Here is a 21,247-nt window from a genome sequence, read left to right as displayed (position 1 = left end):
AAATTTTACTGCTTTTATATAGGAATAACGTGAATTCTACAGCGAACCGTACGCGCATAATTTTCGCGCATGTAACATTTTTTAATGTTACCCGTTGCCAAGTGCGTTGCTAACGCTGAGGGTAATAGTAAATATTATTAACTGCGTCTTAACCAATCAGATTTCAGTATTTAACATGAAAGTATAACAAATATATATATATATATATATATATATATATATATATATATATATATATATATATATATATATATATATATATATATATATATATATATATATATATGGTCCAATGTATAGAGTTCAGTATAAGATGGACTGAGGAAACGTGATATGGAAGACAACTTCGAAATCATTCGAAAATTGAAAAAGACGTGTTCAAGAAATAAATAGGTAATATTATTATTTTTAAAGAGTTTTAGAATTCTCAGACTTTATGTATCAACTTATATTCTCCTTCAAAATGAAATTATATCATAAAAATAAGTTTAAGCAATTATCATACACCATCCTCATATTATATCAAGAAGACACGGTGCATAATCGGGTAATTTCAAGTTCAACCCCATTAAATTGTTTTAGCTCACCTGAGCAAGAGGTTTATTCTATCGACAGGAGCGGCGGAACTTATTTCATATTGGGCGATGAATTTCGTCGATAAGGAGATGGAGGGTTGAAAAAAAAAAGTTTAAACATAGCGCGAGCCTTGTTTACATAGCGAAGACTTTTCAGCACTGTACATCATATGTATACTTAACAAAATTTCTACGTGTTCACCCTGATTAAAAGAAAAAATAGGAAAATGGGCAGAATGATCATTGAGGAAATAGCCAGAGCCGTTGTTGTTTGGATTGATCCTATAAAAGACAGGTTGTACTCACTTTAAAATCTGCTGTTCATTTCGTTCTCGATAATTTTTTAAATATTTAACAATCCGAATAAAACGTAACTTTTGGCTTCTATAAGTGTATCGTCATTTCCATCACCAACCAAAATAATCCAAAAGCACTGGGCGAAAAGCGGGTGTTCGTGATATCCAGCAAGTTCAAGGTCTCGGGTCGCAACCAGAGGTCAAGATCACTACATCGTTCCTCAAAACCACTTGAAAGTTAAGTGGAAATCAGTCATCCCAACAGCAAGACAAAAATGTGTTTATTTCATACAGTAAAAACATTTCATTGGATGAACACCGAGACGTTTTGTTCAGCTTAATAATCTTAACTTTTACAACTGACATTTCCAACTGACTATTAAAAATACCTTAATTCAGGGATGGGGATGGTAGACGTTTTTATACCTGTATTTTAATCACTAAGAATTCATATGTGAGGACAATTCATTTACATGTAGTTTTGTAGTAAATACTAGACTGTCCTTGTTTGAGTCACTTGTACAGAATTCTAATTTCAACCCTTTACAATTAGGTAAATGGCATCTCTCTAACACCAGCGGTTACAGTCAAACTTATATAACTGAATTGTTCAAACTGTTTCAAGTATTTTAAATTCATGGTGTATATAGAATCCAAAACTCAGTCAGTCTAGTTTAATTCCCTATGTATTTCAAACATAGCCTCCTATAATTTCATTAGGTTTAGAATTTTCAAATTTTACTATATTTGATCAAAAAAATAACCTTCAACATTTTTTTTTAGACAGGAAACAATTTTAAAAGCCCCAGAGGGAATTGCACTCATGGCTAAATGACTTGTAGTTTACGCTTTAACCCACTGCTCTTCGCCTTTACATTATTGGTATAGAAAAAAATTAAAATTATACTTGACTTTATTATTTCAATAGGAAGTATGTCACATTATGGAGGTGTTCCATACCAACTTAAGCCAACTTCACAATCAATTGTACATGTATCCATTTATTCAGTCCCAATAATTTTAGAATCTCTTTTCCCTTCACAAGTACATTGATACTTTGTGTCAAGTTTGGTTAAATTTGGCTCATTGGTTCCAGAGAAACAGTTAAAAATGTGATGTAAATGGATCAAAAACCCTTTTATAAGTATTCTTTGTATCAAGTTTGGTAGAAATTAGCCCATAATACCAGAGAAAAAGTTGAAAATCCTTAAAAATGCAGACTTTAGCCTTCAGCTCAGGTGACCTAAATATACACTCAAAACAAAAAAGAAGGAAAATAATTTATTAATATTTCATGTAATTCTCTCCAAGGTGAAGACAGTTTTTACTGTAAAAGAAGTTCCATACACAATTCCAATAAACTAGCTCATGTTAACAAAATATTGAGGAAATAAAATAAACATATAAAGTAAGCAAGTTACAATTTTAATCACAATCAAAACTTCTGTCTGTCTGTCTGTCTGTCAAGCAGCCAAACAGACCAATGAGTTAATGAGTTTCACCTCTTTATATTAAAAACAAGAGGTTAATGGGCCACAACGCTCACCTGAGCAATAATATGTCTGATAAATTCAGCTTTATGAAGTCATATCCAAAATATACCGACAATGAGTAAAATGGAATTTTAGAAGGTGAGCTAAAAACTGGCTATTTTTATTTGATGTCAAGATCGTAAAACATATTACAGAGTATCCTCACAATGTCAGGAGTCCTGTGTCCTGTTCTGGCTTTGTAACACTTACAGGGCCCCTAATGTTGAGAAGATTCCCCGTGATATAGAACATACCTAACCACTATTTCAAATTTTGTGGAAGGCAAGAGATTGATCCATGCATTTGTAAAAAAATTTCACACCAGGATATGTTATTATCAATACAAATTAGTTTTGTTTTGCCCCTAAGCCTTGCTCAGTAGACCTGGTGAAATAGAATTTGTTTCAAATAATTTAGAAAAATCCATTAAAGAAGAGAAATGAAAATAAAGCATTGCCTAATGTTCTGAACACAATTAAAATTTTGTACTCTTTTGCTAGTGTACTCCTGAGTAAATTTCAAAAAATATTTGTTGCAATAAACAACAAATCAGCATTTAGTCTTTTCAAAAATTGTGGTACATTATCATACTGTGTGTGAATGTTACACTTTGTGTCAGTATGTATACATAAAGCTAGTAAGCATATGAGTAATACTGTAAATACAAATTCTATAAATAGAACTTAAGGGACTCTTTTCAAGGACAGGTCAATATATAATGTAAATTTTTATATAGTCATTTATTCATGATAATTGATTGGTGGTTATATTGGAATATTTGAACAATTATTGCCAGTTGTGTAAATTCAATTATTGATCATCACTTTTGCTCAACAAAAATGTCACAGGATAACTATTGGGTCCTTTTACAGTATTTCATGGTCAATAGTCATTGGTGATAAAAAATTACTGGTTATCAGGGATGTACTTTTGTTTGCACATGTCTTTGCAAGAAAAATAACTAAAGCATACACACAAATGCTGGTAAATGTACCAAGTCCATATGGATGTAAATTTATAGTACAATAATGGCTCAAAAAAATTTTCATACATAGAAACACAACTCTTAATGAAGAATACAGTGTACATCATTCAAACATTGTGGATTAATTGTTTCTCCAACTTTCCCTCTTTAAAACTTCAAAACACTGTTCAGAATAAGTTAAATGAAACATAAGTTAAATGAAACATACTAGTAGTTCTGTAGACTGTTGTGAGTGATACAAATATGTACAGCATGAATATAATCACCAGACTTACACAAAAAAGTATACCCTGTTCTATTTCCTTAACTGATTCAGTTTGCCTTTATCTTGTATCAGTAAACAACAAAACACAAGTTATCCCTCTGTCATCACATAAGCATTCACTAATTAGAAATAGGCATTTACTAACTAGATCATGTTCCAGTTCTATTACAGAGAAAAATATATAAAAGTGCTATGTGGTAATAAGTACAAACATTGAAAAAATAATAAAGACTTACCTTGTTAATCTAAAAATATTCTTCTGATTTTATTTTTTTTGTAGATATATATAAAGAATTCCCAGAGAGTAAAGAAGAGAAAATGAAACAATGATGTCAGATAACCAATTTTTTTTCTTTCAAAAGTTGTATTGTTAACAGTTAAAATAAAAGTGGCTATTTAGAATTTTGCAAAGGCTGGTCTCTTTAATCATTACAAAAAAAAATAATATTTTGAAACCAATCACAGACTTTATCAGTCATATATGCATGATGCAGTTTCATTAATTCTCTGTAAAAACAACAAATATACTGCACATGTACATTAAGTACATAATGTAAAACACTTATAACAATTAACCCACACATTCAATACAGTTTAGGAAATGAGACTGTGGAAAACATACAAAAGGTGCAAAAATCTTGGTATTTCGAAATTATTAACACGCACTTCAAAATAATCTCTGGGCAAGATATTAATCACAATAACACAGTCATATAGTATAATGCAGTAATTCAGCTAGGCTGAATATTGAATCACCTTCCTGGCAAGGAATCATACTGATAACTGTAAATTCCTTATTTAACGTGAGTACTTAATTCAGCGATTACGCCGTTTTGTATCAAATTGCGAGAAAAAAAATCGTGATCACTATTTTTTTGGTTAATTTCCTATACTTCAAAACTGTCTGAAAAATTAAAGCGAGACTTTAAAATCCTCGATGGTGCTCCTCGTGATTTTATGCGGAAATTAATTCCTCGCGTTTAATTAGGAATCTACAGTATAGGTCAGTCACATCATTACACACATGTAAATGTACATGTAAATATTTTGTGTATATATACATGTACTGGTGCTTGTGTGCTAGATGAACATGTGCTTAACTGTTTACTGGACAGGTGCAATTAAATCAGTAATGACCAAATTATAAATGCATACACTTCCATTGAAATAACCCGCACATTTACATCAAAATGAGATCCCATCAAATCTATACAATGTCATAATCAATAACATAATCTGTGGGTGTTCATGTATTATCGAGCCAAGCCCATGGAAGACAACAAATGAAATGCAGATCCTAAAGCCCAGCTTATTTCTGTCTGCTTGACTCTTTTTATTACCTGAAACGGAAACATATTGATGTTTATAATATCAACATATTTTGTTTTCTCCCTGGCCATTCAAATAAGTTTACATTATGTGTTTATTTGCAGTAACGATGTATAACAATGATTAAAACTGCAACCCAAAATAGTTTATCCTGTAGAGACCAGTAGTTTAAAAAAACAAATCTATGGTACTATAAAATTTCTCACTAACATTTTAAAAAGAAAGGGCACTAAAATTGATCACTGTCAAGATACAACAAGTGAGCATCACTAGCCAAGGGTATAACATCATACCTTGATCTTTAACCTTTTGACCTGAACTTTAACTCCCTATGACCATTAGAGATATTAATGACAATGTACACTTCTTTACAGACACAAGCTACATTATCTTTATCAATTCTATGCTCTTTATCTGATTTCATTACATATTCAAACTGTTTGTTTAATATTTACAATATGTACAGTTGGTATCATGCATGAAAAAATTGATTTCTTTACAAACATGAATACTAGTATATATTGTTCAAACTTTCATTAATTCATCCTGAGTTTAAATATTTGTCAGTTGAATAATTTTGTAATAACATGGCTCTTATAACTTCAGTAAATTCAACTTACTTCCATTCCTTTATTGGACCGTATGTGGTAGCCATCATGAAGTAAAGCATAAATATAGGTTAGATCCATCCCTAGGTATGGGTGATCAAGTAAAGGATTGGAAAAATCTGTTGATAGAATTTGAATAGAAAATCAGTATTTCACTTTCAATTACCTAGTGCTGGTAAATGGTAAGATGCTAAACATTAAAGTATATCCTGGATACATACAATGTCTAGCTGCCCTTTTGAAGTCTTTTACTGTCATCTGGCCTCCACTTCTCCCTGTGTGCAAAAAGAATAAAATTGGCATAGCACATTGTCATGTTGTAGACTTTTCTGAAAAGCAACACTCTATGTTTCATTACATGGAACTAAACAAGTCAGTACATGTACTAAGGGCTGGGGTGGGGTTAGGCTGGTCGTTGAAGAAGAGAGGCAATGAACTATATCTTGTTCATTTCACAAAGCATGAAAAAACTTCACTGAATTTACCACTGCATCTTTTATTTACACGTACCTATGATTCCAGCATCTTTTGCTCGATCGAAAAAATAGGAGAAGATATATATATCAGCATTGCTGAGTTCCTTTATATCCACCATGTATTTATCCACAAAATTAACAGCATCCTTTAAACAGGCAGAGAAAGAGCTTCCATTGGTCAGCGAACTGTAATGATATGGGAAAAATTATCGAAGTTATTCTATGTTGTTTTGAAAGGTTGTTTCATTAGCTTACACTTACGGTAATTCTTATTTTACATGTGGAGCAAATAAAAAAAAATTAGAAAACAGAAAATATAGCTGTTAATTGCAGTGAAGACTTTTTAAAGATTAGAGCATTTCTAGCATAATATAACATAAGTTTAAAGACGAAAATACCAAAACCCAAGCTTGTCAGTATTTAATTACTAAAATGTTACTTCCTCCAATCACAGTGTTACACATTCATAAATGAAAGAGCATAAAAATTAAATCAGTCTGTTGAAGTCCATTAACTGTGGTTTGAACATTAACATCACCATACTGAATAAGCATTACAACTCACCTCACCTTATTACCAACTTACAGTTATCCTAATGTCAAATTGATCATGTTACAAACAAAGTATATCATTACCCAGTTAGTGAACTTTTTAGCTCACTGCTATTCATTTAATAATTAATCAATAAAATAGTTACACACCTTGCTAAAAATTACATTATAAAGGCCATCAAAAATTAATTCCAAGGTTCTCAGGCCCGCAGTCTTTTTTAGGACAGGAGAGGATAGTTTATTCTCAAGTACATGTAACATCAAACATTTGTTAACCCTTAAATCGTACTTGTTTAACTTGCAGTACATGTACACATTCTCTTAGTAGTAGAAGAAAAACCATGAACTGTACAAGTTTTGGTTATCTTGTACCAAATAACATGCAGAGTCTGAAATGTGAAGTTGCCATTTTTACAAAACATAATACCAATAATATTCTTTGCAACAGAAGACTTTTAAAACCTTTTTGTTCCTTTTCACACAAGTTTTTACAAGATTGTAAAGCGTAAAATCATAACCACTGTTTCTCTCTCATATTAAGTAAAACTGTAAATGATTCAAAATGCAAAAAATTAAAATAAGAGGCCTATGAGCCACATCGCTCACCTGAATAATTATAGGTATGATAAAACCAGCTTAATGGAGTCATCATACAAACTACCTGGACAATGTACATGTTGTATAATACATGTAGATCCTGTATAATGAAAATCCATTTTTGCCTCTTACAATTTGCAAGTACATGTATTTTTACTCTTTTACTTTAATAAGAATTATTAAGGATATTGATATCCTTGCTAGGCTTGCTAAAGATGTGAATGTTTGAAATGAGATTCCATGCAAAATCTTAACAGTTTTGTTGTTGTAAACAACTACAGTTGCTACAGAAAGCATCCCTTTCCTAATTTCAAACACATACATGTAGAGCATGCATTGAAAAAAAAAAGAAAAAAAAAGGGGGGGGGGAGGACTGGAAAACTATTACAAAATTACTAATAATCTCTAAACATGTATTGTATTGACTTATCAAATTTTGCATAAATTGACCTATCATTACATGTGTACCTGTATTATAAAAAGTATTACCTGTAATGTTCAAAATTACAATAACATAACAATAGAATGATTAAAACACAAAATAATATGCCAGTGCCAGATATTTGGAATATAAAATTTATGTTCAGGTGAACTTGTGAATAGACTCTGACTGTGAATGCAACAATCAATCACTCCATGACTTATGAATGGGGGTTGGGGGTGGGGGTGTTATAATACCTGTATAAAACCAAACCTGTAAATGCTGAATCTAAAATCTCTGGTGTTCCTGGGAAGAATAAGTGTTCCCATATTTGGATATGCACATTTACAACAATGAATGAGCATTCATATCAAATTTGTATAAGTACATGTACTCATAAATACATGTATTAATTTATCAAATTCATCTTGGACTGTAAATTATTTCAGCATCTACACCGTATAATTCCTTAATTTTAACTTATTCATCATATTCAATACAAAGAATAGAATGAAAAGAAATACCAGCATTTGACAACTTACCCAACTTGGTATTTATGTGATCCAAATCGGAATTTTCCAGAGAAATTGTTTGGCAAGCATGGACTGGTAAGAATGGTTGTGTTCAGTACATCAGCTGAAAAAAAAATATTTAGAAATTCTGGCATTCAATATACTTTAATAGTGAAGGTGCAAAAGAAATTGTTTTAAAAATGTCACGAACATACCTGGATTTCTATTATCTGACAGTAGGGAAAACCTGGCTGACATTAATCCCTGGCCTAAGTAACTAAAATGAAAGAAAGTGTGGTAGTTTTTTATCATTAGATAAATAGTTTCATTACAATTTTTTTCTACAATACTTTTTAGAACAATTCATACAATGACATGTATTTATCAACAAAGTTCTTTAAATAAATGTAGATACAGTACACTATAGCAGGGTGATAATATACTGTACCTATGTGTATATAATTTGTAGCTTCTGTTGAACAATGTGATTTTACTAGTGAAGTTTTTGGGTACAGCTTTCACAGTCTCCTGAAAATAAACAATTTATAGATAAATACATGTGTCGGAGTGCCTAATTTTACAGCTGCCAAACCACTGTGAAGCAACTTTTATTCTTGGGCCAATTTTTTTTATTTTTAGCAAGAATCACTACAATGCCTTCTTGGCAAAAAAAAAATCAATGTTATCCACTGCTTATATAGTTTTTGTATGTGTTAAAGTTAATCCACATATGCTTAGCTATAAAATTAGCCATAAGTTAATTGTTGGCTAACTGAGAATTAAAATAGATGAAAATTAAAATAGGTTTACAGTAGGGCTGGGACGATACTGTACTTAGCCGATTCGGTACATATCACGATACATGATATGCGATACGATACATATCACGATACATTGCAACTAAATGAAAACATGAATAAGGGTTAAAAATTTATTCAATCTGTCGATGTATTACCGCATGTCCAAAGTTATTTTGATATATTTAAAATGAGCGTTGCACAATTTACAAATTACTTTAGTCTCATATACTCTACTTTTTCATAAACAAGTAATCCAAAAGTTGTCCACACTCCAGATTTAGCTTCCTAACAGTTTTGACAACTCTACGAGGTTTTCCGCCATCTTTGTACTTTCATATTTAGGCGCGCGGACTAAAAATAGCCGATATTTGAAGCTCGGATATTTTTGGAAAATAAAAAGATGTTCGCTTAGGTATCGTTGTATTAATGGTAAATGTATCGATCCAAATATCGTCAAAATAAATATCGTGATGCACCGGTGCATCGGTGGATCGTCCCATCCCTAGTTTACAGTAACCTGGGCAATACAATAAAATATTTTTTTCAGAACTTTTGAGCTTTTAAAATTACCTGGTTAAAATGTAGGTAAAAATATCGGTAAAGCTTACCCTGTGTTGGGGGACAAATGTAATTTGTGTGGAGCCCCCTCCCAAATCTAGGGCAGCAACTGTCTTGTTACCACTGGTGAGGGTACCTGATTGAAAACAGACAATCATGTAATACAGATGTTACCAAAGCTCAAATATTCCCTGACTGAGACGTCAGAGAAAATTACTTGTATCTTTGTAAATGAAACAAAATGATAAAACCAGCTTTAACATGGCATGTTGTTTTGTACCAAATGTAAAAATTTTCATACTTACCAGTAATCAAACAGATGTACATGTACAAAATAATTCAATGGAATAATGGAGGAAGAAATTCAATATCTTCTCAATCTAATAAATCTATACAAGCAATCTATACAAGACTGTGTCATAATTTTTTTCATCATGAATTAGATGATATTGATGATATGTCACAACAATAAATGACAATCTATTTCACTCAATAAAAATTTTAGGATGGTACGTTTTAGACGCATATCATAAAGAACCACCATATCAAAGCATGTTATAAGAATTATTTAGCCAGTAAAAAAACCCACATTGCAACTGATATTGATTCATACTTCATCCAATGCAACTCTATAATACCAAGTAGATAATAACTTACCAAGTATGTAATTGAGGGTTATCCAACTAAATATTCCTACAAAAAAAAGGTTTACAAAATAAACATAGGTATTGCAGATCAAATGTACATCAATTTCCAATTTTGTCTTTAGAATCAAGCATTTAAAGTATCATTCTACTCAATTCGAGTTGTGCATGACATTGTATTTGAATCTATGCATATTAAGTATCAAAGATTAGATGGAAGTGATATTTCCTGACTGACTTCCAATATAATTTAAACAGTTAGTACCCAAAATATGATTAGTTAGGAAAGACCAAAATAACATTCAAATACTATTATGAATACAATTTAGAAAGTATATAACCATGCATATTTATACCTTCATCTATGCCATCCATGATACTGATGTCTCCCAATGGAAAGGGGTATTCTCTAAACATCTGAGTGACCTATAATTATCCCAAATAATAATTAAAACTATCTTAGGGGTATAAACATAAAGACTGTCTTTGTTGACAAGAGCCCCACACTTAATCTACGAACCACAGAACTATCCATGTTTTGTGAATGTTCCTTGGTTATGAATAAATATATAAAGCCTCTTTGTCTTTCACCAGTTAATGCTAAGGCTGCGGATCTATGTAGTCTTAAGAGTGTTTGTCTACATTGCATATCAATTTCATTATTAAACATTTTTTCAACAATTCATAATCTTGTCATTTGGTTTAGCATAATTGAAAATACCTCATTTAGAATGTTGTCAGCTACTCCTTCAGACAGAAGACGCAATCCAGCCGTGGCCTTCAGGGTTATGGGAGTTGACCTCTGCTTGGCTTTTGGAACAAAGGCAAGGGCCTCAATCACCATTGGCCTGAGAGACTCAGCCCCCTATGCAAAGAGTAAATCTGTTATATTAGCATAATACATGTACAATAATAACACACTGAGGCCTTTAAGTTGCACCCAATATTCAGCCAAAGAGCAAATCTGTTACAAGAGCATGATTCAATAATAAATTGATGTATATTAAATACATTCACAAAGACAAAACACTTAACCACAATTGATGCAGTGAAGTATATTAAATAAGGATCAGAACACAATGATTTATTTAGGGCTATTTTGGTAGGAGGAGGGGAAGTTTATCACTCCTCATTTTAGAACATGCCCGACTATATCCTTTAAAAAACCCCGATTTAGATGATTCTTTAAATGTTGTAAGAGATCTTGTGACATTGTAGGAAAACATAAACTTCCTGAATTTTTATGTCACTTTGTAGGATGAAAACAAAAATCAAAGATAAAATGCCAGCCTACAACATGTACAAATTCCTGTTCTAAAAATCTATTTGGACTCTCATTAAATTGAGTTTTAGAAAAAAACCGAAATGGACTATTTGATAGAAGTTTCTGTAATAGTATTTCCTAATACATGGAGTATAAAAATTACCATCCTTGGGTCACTAGCATAAGCTGACAGTCCTGGTTTAGTTGTCTTGAAGAGCTCTTTATCCAGTCTCAAAAGTCCATCTAACAAAATCAAATGTAACACTTTAAATGTGACTCTACCTTCAAGCACATATGAAAGGGTATACATTTGATAATCTGATGAAGGATAATAATGTTCCACATATACAATCTAGACTATATTTTATATACCTGGTAATATTCTAAACTTGAAGACATGAACCCTTGACCCTGTGCTCCCAGCATCAAACACTATTGCATACACATCCTTATCATTTTTACTGGGCAAACCAGGTGAACTTGTTATGCTTTGGGCAAATCCGTTACTTCCCCTCAGATTTTCATTGCGTACATTAAGTGTGGCTTCTCCATTAAATACATAAGGATTCTTTTTGTCCTTAAAGATGGACTTCGAGACAAATCTGTGCCTGAGGTCATCATAACCTGCGACTACGATGATCAAAGCCACTGCAAACACCAGAATCAGGAACCCACCCACTCTTCCACGGAGTTGATACATGCTAAGGCGTGGAGTTGAGTGCAACATTTTCCTGCATCATGATCTGCAATATTCAAATAACCAGTTAATACATATACATTTGTGTTCACTCTATAATCAAGATAATTGTTCACAACCTTCACCAACTAACTGCTAATCAAAAGGGAAGGTAAATTGTTTCAAATAAAGTACCTGAATCTATGTAAGTTTGAACAAAATTATTCATTGCACATAAAGAACAAAATGAAATCTTGGGAAATTCGTAAACAGTGTGTTTGTAAACTGAATTATTTTGATTTTCAAAAATAAAATAAATTATGTTTCAAGTTATGCGGACAATTTAGCAAATATCCAATGATGAAACCCATTCGTGTTTTCATACGTCCAGCTGTAAATCAATTACCTATATCACACTGTCATCATCATGACTGCGCCCTGTCGATAGCAAATCAGACAAAACTGACCCAAATGACCGACTGACGTACGACGTGTGTGTTTACGAATTTTGCAAATAACCGGAAGTGATTAGTTTTGCTCTGATTTTGTGAAATGAATTTAGAAAATTAAAACAGTTATAACATTTAACCGTTTTAAAGAAAACAAACATAATTTAGACTAATGTTTTAAATTTTACCTTCTCATTTGATCCTTTGCTTTTATTTTACGGAAATATCCGAGGTTACCATAACACCACAAAACAATATGGCCGCCGAACAGGGATAACTGAGGAAAATAAAAATACTTTCATATGGTTGAGGATTGATTAATTTACAGCAAAATGCCAAAAAAGGGCAAGAAGGGAAAGGGAAAAGGAAAGAAGGGGTATGTAAAAGATATATTATCGTCTAATGAGTATGTATTGGCTATTTGAAGAGTCGATGGTTATTATAATCTTGATATACACTTACTGACTATTTATCTAGCTTCTTCTTCCTCTAAAGTTGGTCAAAGATGTATAAAAATCAAATGTCAACAAATGATTTACAATTTTTGGGGACAGTTATGCATGAAAATTGTGTATCTATGTGTTTACAGTTGCTTGTGTACACTTTAATGATGTAATTAAATGCATATCTTTCTTATGTACCTTCTATTCTTGCTCTTCTAGTGATGGGTAAGTTGTTCTTTCAATTTGATATCCAAATGTCTGTGTGGTGTGATTATTTAATAGGTATATGGACACAGTATTTGATGTTTGATGCAAAAGAATCGATCGAGTTGAACAAAATATATAAAATCAATGCCATTTTTAATTATAGTAATTCAAATACGATAACAAGGTGATTGCCAAGTTCTGATGGGTTTATATTTCATGTGCTATGGATTTGATTTGCAGTTAAGATGGTTTGCTTTGCATGGAAAATAGGGAATTTGAGATATTTGCTCTCAATTAAAGAATGATTGTAAAGTGGTCTTAATTTTAAACTTCACTCACTGCATCTCTATATTTTGATGTGGCTATCACCATCTGAAATTATGATTGCACTATAATGTTTATTTGGATAAATTAATCAGATAAGTTTTATTTATTGGCAAATTTAATTTTCCTATAAACAATTCATTCTAGTATTCAAAAATAACAAATTTTTGCATATTTTTTTCATAGAATTCAAAACAAAAGTTATATTTGTGTCAATACTGTTACTTTTGCTGAATAGGCATTGTCAAGTTACCATTAATTAAGGTTTTACAAAGCTAGAATATAGACAAGAATTAAGCCTATTTTTTGTGGGATGATAAAAAGCCAAATATGAATTGTGCAAAAAAATCTTAAAGAGAAATAATTTTTTTCAATACCTGCTTTTTCAGAAAAAAGGGAAAGAAGGGATCCAAGAAGAATGAGTCCATTGCCAAGATTGCAGCGGCCAACTCCAAAGTGTGGGAGACTCGCCTGGAAATTGCGGAAACTTCCAAACAGGAGTACAGGTAAATCTCACTTGATCATGTCAACTCACAGGATGATACTATTATGTGCATTATTGAAGAAGATTTTGATGCTGAATGAGGAAAATGTTAGTACATGTAGTTTGGAATATTATTGCATTGACATTTAAGTGATGCCTATTTTCAAATGAACAAATAGATATAAAACTAAGGTTCTGTTTACATTGCCCTTTTCTATACAGTGTTATAATATTTCTTAAGAGTCGATCATTTTTAGTCAATGAGCATTACATATTGAGTTAAACCTTAAAATCCTTGAAAATTTTCATTACATATTTTGATAATGTTGATGTTAGAACAAAGAAAAAATTAGGAAAGAAACCCACAAAACAATTTTTTGTTATTAAGTCTTCATATTACATGTATTTTAAAATTTTTGTGATTGGTTCCAATGAATTGATTTTGACAGGGAGCATGCAAATCAGCTGGTGAAAGAGAATGACCAGCTCCAGGACATGATAAGAATCACGGAGAAAGACACCATAGAATGCTTTACTCTGTTACAGAAGAAGGATGAAGAGAAGAAAAACGAGGTACCTAGGTGTCTTTGGTCACATGATTATAAATCTAAGAATTCTATGAAATATATTAATAAATACAAAAAAAAATTCTAAATGGGTAACCGATTTGAATAAAATCTGTTCCTTTAATTGATTCACTTTGGTATATCATGTTCATATTTGTGCTGCTTATTTGTACTATTTTCAGTTACCCAGATAGATCTGATTTTAATATTTACGACTGACCTTTAATGAAAAAAATACCAGGGGATTTATTTTAATTGGAAAGAATTAATAAAGTGTGTGTAGATTATTAACCAAAATAAAAATGCTTTTTACAGAATGAAAGACTGAAGCAGTCAATTCGAGAGCTGAAAAAAGAACACAGAAAAGAAAAGGAAAATATTGTAGAAGATTTCAGTACACAGATCAATGAGCTTGAAGAGAAAGTGTCGGAGAAAACGCGGGAGGTGGAGCTCATGCAGAGCGAGCTGAAAGTGGTGAAGGAGTTCCGACGGAAGAGGGGGCAGATGCAGAAGGAGCTGGATGATGTAAGTCTAATATTGAAGATGGCAATGTATTTATTAAAAGAAAAGATCCCTATACTACTGTTTGTGAATACTGTGAACTAGCTTTCATTCGTGTGCAAAAGAATTGTGTTAAGAATTTTAATGTGGTGAATATTTCACGCTCACATAGATAAAAGCTCTTTGATCACTTTTGTTTATCTGGTTATCTGATGGTACATTTATGAAAAATTGTCCACAAACCATGCAGTTTAATATTAGTGGTAAATGTACCAGGTATAACAATAAAAAAGCTCAAACTCATCACATATTTCCATGCATTGAGTAATGTGATATTTATAAAGATATTTAAATGCTGAATTTTCACCATGCAAATCAATGTTTAGAATTGTAAAACTGGTTAATGATTTTGATTGAAATACATTTGTATTGTGTGATAAAAATGTTATTTATATTTATTTATGATTTGATGCTTTATGAAATATCAAAATTATATATAAAGATTGATTGCATAATTAGAAATGAATTATTATGTAGATAAAAGAGTCCATGTATAATGCCAATCGAGACCACAAAGGAACACTGACACGCATGGAGCAGAAATTCTTTGAGGAAAAGGTAGATTGAATTTCATAGTTTGTGAGCTAATTAGGGCAGTTCATTTTATACAGTTTAACAATTTTAAGTCTTATAATATATATAAATTAAAACAATTTCTAAAAATAACACTAAAAAATCCACGCATAATTTTCGAGTGGTCTCTTCTAGATGAGGTTGCAACAGGAAGCAAATCAGAAGATAGCAGAACTAGCGGAGAGAGCCCACACAGAGGCAATATCGTATGTATATATATTCGCTGGTTCATGTACCAACAGTATCTAGAAATGTATACATGAAGTATATTGTAAATTTAAATAAATCTTAGTCCTTGTATGGTATATGATTCATAATTTTGCAATTTAAATTGATTGCTATAAGAAAAATATAAAACTTAAATAAAATTTTTGAAGTTTTTTTAGATGATACATTCAAAATTAAGGTGGTAATCTATAGAAAAATAACAATAAACAATAATTGATTCCTACAGTTACGGATGTATTGCTTCTAATAATTTTTCAATTCATGACTCAAATAATTAATTTTTATATCCCCGGCAAACAAGTTGGGGGGGGGGGGGGGTATATAGGATTAACCTTGTCTGTCTGTCCATCAATTTGTCAGTTTGTCTGTCTGCAATCGTGTCTCAGGTCCATATCTTTCTTTTGAAGAAACATTGAAAATTCTTAAAATCACACAAAGATTGCTTATGACCTAAGGATGAGTCATGATTTTGTCCCAAGGTAATTTGGGCAAGTTCAAGGTCACTGGAAGGAAAAGTTCAAAATTCATGCCCGGTCCATATCTTTCTTATAGAAAAATATTGGAAATTCTTACTTCACACTAAGATTGCTTATGGCATGAGGATGTGTCATGATTTTGTCTCAAGGTCAGTTGGGCAAGTTCAAGGTCATTGTTTAAAATAAGCATAATTTCTGTCTAGGCCATATCATGTAATGGAAAATGTTTAGAAGCTAACATTTGACACAAAGATTGCCTGTAACTTGTAAATATGTCCTGACCTTGAGCTTTAGTCATTTGTGCAAGTTCAATGTCACTCTCAGACTTACCTCTAGTTTATTTTTAAGATTATATATAAGCAGATCGAATGTTGATTATTTTCTTTTTTATCTATTTAGAAATCTTGATGAGACCACAAAATCTGTATATAAAGAGAATGTGAGATTATCGGAGGCCTTGAGTTATCACATGAAGGAGGGAGAGGTGCTGAAGAAACTGAGGGACAAGCTTCAGGAGGAGAATGAACAGCTCCGGGGGGACAAGGAACTCAATGACATGATGGTCCAGGAGAAGATCGTCCAAGTCAAACAGCAGAAAGAACAGATCAGACAGGTGAAACACAAATCAAGGGATTCAGTGTGTCATTTTAAATGAGGATATTTAATTTTGTTGTATGAATTGTATAGTCATTTTGAATGTTAATTCCAATATCAAGTTGAAGAGTTTAATTGCCATTTAACATGTACAGCAGTTCTTCTTTGGATATCAGACAAATATCATTAACTAAGAAATCTTAGCATTATTGATATGGATGTATGGTGCTAAAATTGTTTATACATATATTACAAATGTTATATTGAAAGAATTTTAGACTGAATACAATTATCATGCATATTTAGAATTCATCTTAACCTTTTTATAATAAACTTAATCGATCATTCTCCTTTCTCTGTTGATAATATTATCAAAAATTAAAATTTTATATAAATGTCTACACTGGAACTTTTTAAAAAAAATGATATACTATAAGTAAGGATTATTTTTTTCACAGTTGACAGAAAAAATTCAAACTTTAGAGAAGTCCTTAAGTCATATGTCTAGAGAGTTCAACACAGAGAAACGAACAATCATGCAACAGGCCAGAACTGAAAATGAGGCTGCAAAGATTGAACTGGCTAAACTCCAGAGAGTGATTGACCTCAAAACCAGAGAAATGAACAAGGTCAAACGACTGGCCAAAAATATTTTGGATCAAAGAACAGAACTGGAGCGATTTTTCTTGGAGTCCTTGGAACAGGTCCGGAATGAAATCAATGCCAACCAGTAAGTGTAACACTTTACACGCTATATATAGATGATGAAAAAATTCATGCTTAATGTACTTTATCAGTTATTATAAAAATCTTGTCAAAACTAAATATGATTAATACAAAATGGTGAAATGTTTATTAGTCTAGCTATTCTAGCTTGATGAAGGTAAATCTCAGTGTTCACAATTATATTTTTATTGAGCACATTAAGACTTCACAAAATGTGCAGTTTCCATGCACACAAGAAGTAGTTAGTATATTTTATTTTAAAAAAAGTTATTATCATTTGTGTATATTAATCATTTACTATATGTAAAACTTTTCATCTGCATTCACAATTGATGTTGCATGAGCATTCGATCACAATGCTATCAGAATTGTACATGTATACTTTTTAATGTAATCAGTCATGAATAATTAAGGACTGATCAAATTTTCTAAAGGAATCTAATTACCATTTCTTTCCATATTTTTGTAAATCATTCATCTGATCTTTCTAGTATATATGTACTTGTAATTTAAGACTTGTGGTTTTTCCTTCGACTTTTGGACTGTATACACTGGATATTATTCTTAGAGGATTGGTTGCAAACATGCATTAATTATGTCAAGCATATCTTATCATGACCCATGACCTAATATACTCCCAATTGCGTGTAAATCAGATATAGTTCTCTTTATACCCCTACATTTGTATATGAAATATAAATGTTCCATGTATTTTTTTTTTAATTATTATTAAAACATGAAAAAAATTGTTTTTCAAAAATATGAATATTAACACTTCTACATCAGTTTTAAAAATTTGGCAATCTGTACAGTAAAGGAAAACTCTGTGTAATTTCAGGGCCCAGTATCGTGTTGATGCCCAGGCAGCTTATCAGCAAAAAATGCTGAAAGCCTTTGCAGGGAAAGGGGATTTCCCAAAAATCCGCACATTTAACAAATCTGACATCAGCACTAACAGTGTATACAAGGATCTTGAGGCGGCCGAAAAAATGTATGTTATTTTTCCATCACCCAGATTTTATAATAATTCTATAGTCACTGTGTCTAAAAGACGCAATTTAGTACTAATTTGCTATGGGGGAAAAAGATATATCGAAAATGATTTCAAAATAATTACTAAAAAAATTCTGAAATGTAAAAGCATATATATACCATATGAAGGGTACCTTATAAATAGGTATTGCATTTTGCATGAAAAACTTTTTTTGACTCTATATACAGAAAATGTTTCCTCTAAAGATCCTTTACTGTTGTACATTGTAATCATTTGTTTTGGTGTTGTACTGATTTGGGTCTGAATGGTATGAAGACTGGTGACATTCTCCTGTGCTTTAATCCCTGCATGCTTGAGTTACTCCCCTTTGTAGCATGTTGGTGATGTTTAAAAGTAAATGTCATTCAACTGATTCTTTTGTTCTCCCTGTCCCATTACTTTCTTTACCATCTGCTATTTTCCTGATGTTGTCAAGCTGTACAGATGTATTCACTCTAGTTACAACATAAATGCAGAAAATAATATTGCACAATGTCATATAACAGTTTGTCCATTTGTCACTTATCCTCTCTTTACATTTTTGCTGCCCTGTTTTTGATTAGGAAACAGACCACGTAAGTTTCAATCATGATATACATGCAATTATCATATTTCAAGTTTGTCGCTGGATTTAATCAACTTTTGACTTTCTCCATTTGGAACTTATATATATATATATATGCCTTTGCATGTTCACAGCATGAATTTATTAAACTGAGCATGCAATCAGAAAACATGTTTACCAGTTTAGAAAAAAAATGTTTGTATTTGTTCATTTGTATGACCTGCATGCCTAAAATAAAATACATAAGATACCGGGCAGTTCATGTATATATATATATACCCTGAGTAATCATGATAATTATAATATTTCAATTCTTGTTTATGAAAATCTAGCTTTTCATTTTTGAAATCTTTTCACTTATGTGCATGAATTTTCATTCTTTTACAGGTATGACATTTCTGGTAAGGTGGACATCAGCGATCTGACTTGGGAGCAGAAAGAGAGGGTCATCCGGTACTTGTTTGCCAGGATGAATGGTGGAGCCAAGGTCACCAAGATGAACTCTGGCCCACCACTGCCCGCCATTGAGAACAAAGTCCAGAGGCTCAGTATTACACATGAACCAAGGTATGTATTTTTAACACCCCCACCTCCACAACAAGCACAGACAGTGACATACTTGTTTCAGAAACAAGTGCCAATTTCAACAAATGTAGATTATCCCCCCCCCCCCCCCAAAAAAAAAATAAATTAAGGAAAATCTATTTAAAATTGTCTCTTGAAAGTAGATAAGAAATATAATGGAGCTAGAATACCAATCCACCAACAAGTGTAATTATAAGGAAGAACTTGATTCTGTATCCATATTACTTATTGAACATAGCAAACACTGCAATGAACAAGAATAATTAACCATCTGTTGTTCAGATTCAAGTATCCAAAAACATGTCTGTTCACCAAATAATTACAAAGTACTATTAATGAACTAAATAATCTTATTTCTCCTCTACTTTCAGTCCACCTGATGAACCTGACAACACATTCTTGACCCAGGCCAAAATGGATGCCCCAGAAAATTTGCCGGACACCTCCCTCCAAACTAAGTCCGGCACATGGGTAGCTGAGACCGCCCAAGTGTCTTGAACAGTGCTTTACTGCTGAGATGATAAATGTAATTAATGAACTCCAAGCAATACATAGTATTATGTACACAGTATGAGTGCCTATGTGTTGAAACTGCATGTTCACAGTGCAGTGTACTTCCTTGAAGAAACTATTGAAAATTGTGATTCTTTCTATATAAAGAGCATTTAAGATATATTTCCTGCAGATTTTGAGTGAATGGATGGTGGTTCCCAATCTTTGTTATAAATGTGCTTGTAAACTAAGAGGCAAAAGTACATGTACTGGTACTTAATGCTATTAGATTCATGTTTTAAGTACCCAATTAAAATTGGTGTAAATCTCCCAATCAGTGTAAATCTATTTAGAAATCTATGTGTCTGTGATAAATACCACATGTACATTTATAATTTTGTTTGTAATAAAAATATTTTATATTTTCATCTTTTATTAATTAACTTGACATCATCTCAAAAGTTCCTGCATCAATAAATGCCATCAGGATGAGTATATAGCATAAAGAAAAACTGCTTTGACTTTAACCTTTGGCTTAGAAACTTAGTTCAAGATCACTGCAAACCCTTTAACCAAAGGGACAATGTGGGTGAAGTATGTGAAGAATAAGCTAAATTGAGCCAAGGGAAGACAAACATACCTTCCAGAAAATGGATTTCAGATGGACAGACAGAGGGAACACTCAGAGCAGAATTCCTTATGAATCATGGATATAGCTGACTGTGTAGATTCACAAGTCCTCAAGACATTGCTAGAATCAAGTTTACAATAGAGGTAGAGAGGAAGGCAATTATAGTTCTGCACGCAAAGTAAATTGGAATATATATGTATTAGAGAAAATCTTTTAAAAAC

The 21,247-nt window shown here is 32.0% G+C and overlaps 2 protein-coding genes across 5 annotated transcripts; one reads left to right on the top strand and one right to left on the bottom strand.

The window, feature by feature from the left end:
* Nucleotides 1–2,137: 2,137 nt before the first annotated feature.
* LOC105341080 (ectonucleoside triphosphate diphosphohydrolase 5) lies at nucleotides 2,138–12,615 on the bottom strand. 2 transcript variants are annotated; one of them, XM_034469132.2, is made up of 15 exons: nucleotides 12,496–12,615; nucleotides 11,786–12,156; nucleotides 11,577–11,656; nucleotides 10,871–11,014; nucleotides 10,506–10,575; nucleotides 10,163–10,198; nucleotides 9,556–9,641; nucleotides 8,596–8,675; nucleotides 8,363–8,424; nucleotides 8,178–8,271; nucleotides 7,909–7,941; nucleotides 6,101–6,252; nucleotides 5,812–5,865; nucleotides 5,603–5,709; nucleotides 2,138–4,993 (listed from the first exon to the last, which is right to left on the bottom strand). In XM_034469132.2, the coding sequence occupies exons 2-15, from the start codon at nucleotides 12,138–12,140 to the stop codon at nucleotides 4,907–4,909; spliced, it is 1,440 nt and encodes a 479-aa protein (XP_034325023.2). In that variant the 5' UTR covers nucleotides 12,141–12,156; nucleotides 12,496–12,615; the 3' UTR covers nucleotides 2,138–4,906. The 2 variants fall into 2 exon arrangements, with proteins under 2 accessions (XP_034325023.2, XP_034325024.2); XM_034469133.2 differs by lacking the exon at nucleotides 7,909–7,941.
* A 142-nt stretch (nucleotides 12,616–12,757) lies between these two features.
* On the top strand, nucleotides 12,758–20,823 carry LOC105320847 (basal body-orientation factor 1). Of its 3 annotated transcripts, XM_034469135.2 has the most exons (12): nucleotides 12,758–12,914; nucleotides 13,902–14,018; nucleotides 14,446–14,569; nucleotides 14,878–15,087; nucleotides 15,601–15,681; nucleotides 15,832–15,902; nucleotides 16,800–17,013; nucleotides 17,453–17,724; nucleotides 18,559–18,711; nucleotides 19,317–19,328; nucleotides 19,706–19,885; nucleotides 20,275–20,823. In XM_034469135.2, exons 1-12 carry the CDS (start codon nucleotides 12,871–12,873, stop codon nucleotides 20,399–20,401), a joined length of 1,605 nt encoding a protein of 534 aa, XP_034325026.1. In that variant the 5' UTR covers nucleotides 12,758–12,870; the 3' UTR covers nucleotides 20,402–20,823. The 3 variants fall into 3 exon arrangements, with proteins under 3 accessions (XP_034325026.1, XP_065942719.1, XP_034325028.1); XM_034469137.2 differs by lacking the exon at nucleotides 19,317–19,328 and having other exon boundaries at nucleotides 12,759–12,914; XM_066086647.1 differs by lacking the exons at nucleotides 18,559–18,711; nucleotides 19,317–19,328.
* Nucleotides 20,824–21,247: the final 424 nt, after the last annotated feature.

This window comes from Magallana gigas, chromosome 6 (assembly GCF_963853765.1).
Source record: "Magallana gigas chromosome 6, xbMagGiga1.1, whole genome shotgun sequence".
Lineage (NCBI taxonomy): Eukaryota > Metazoa > Mollusca > Bivalvia > Ostreida > Ostreidae > Magallana > Magallana gigas.
This window is presented reverse-complemented; position numbering and strand designations above follow the sequence as displayed.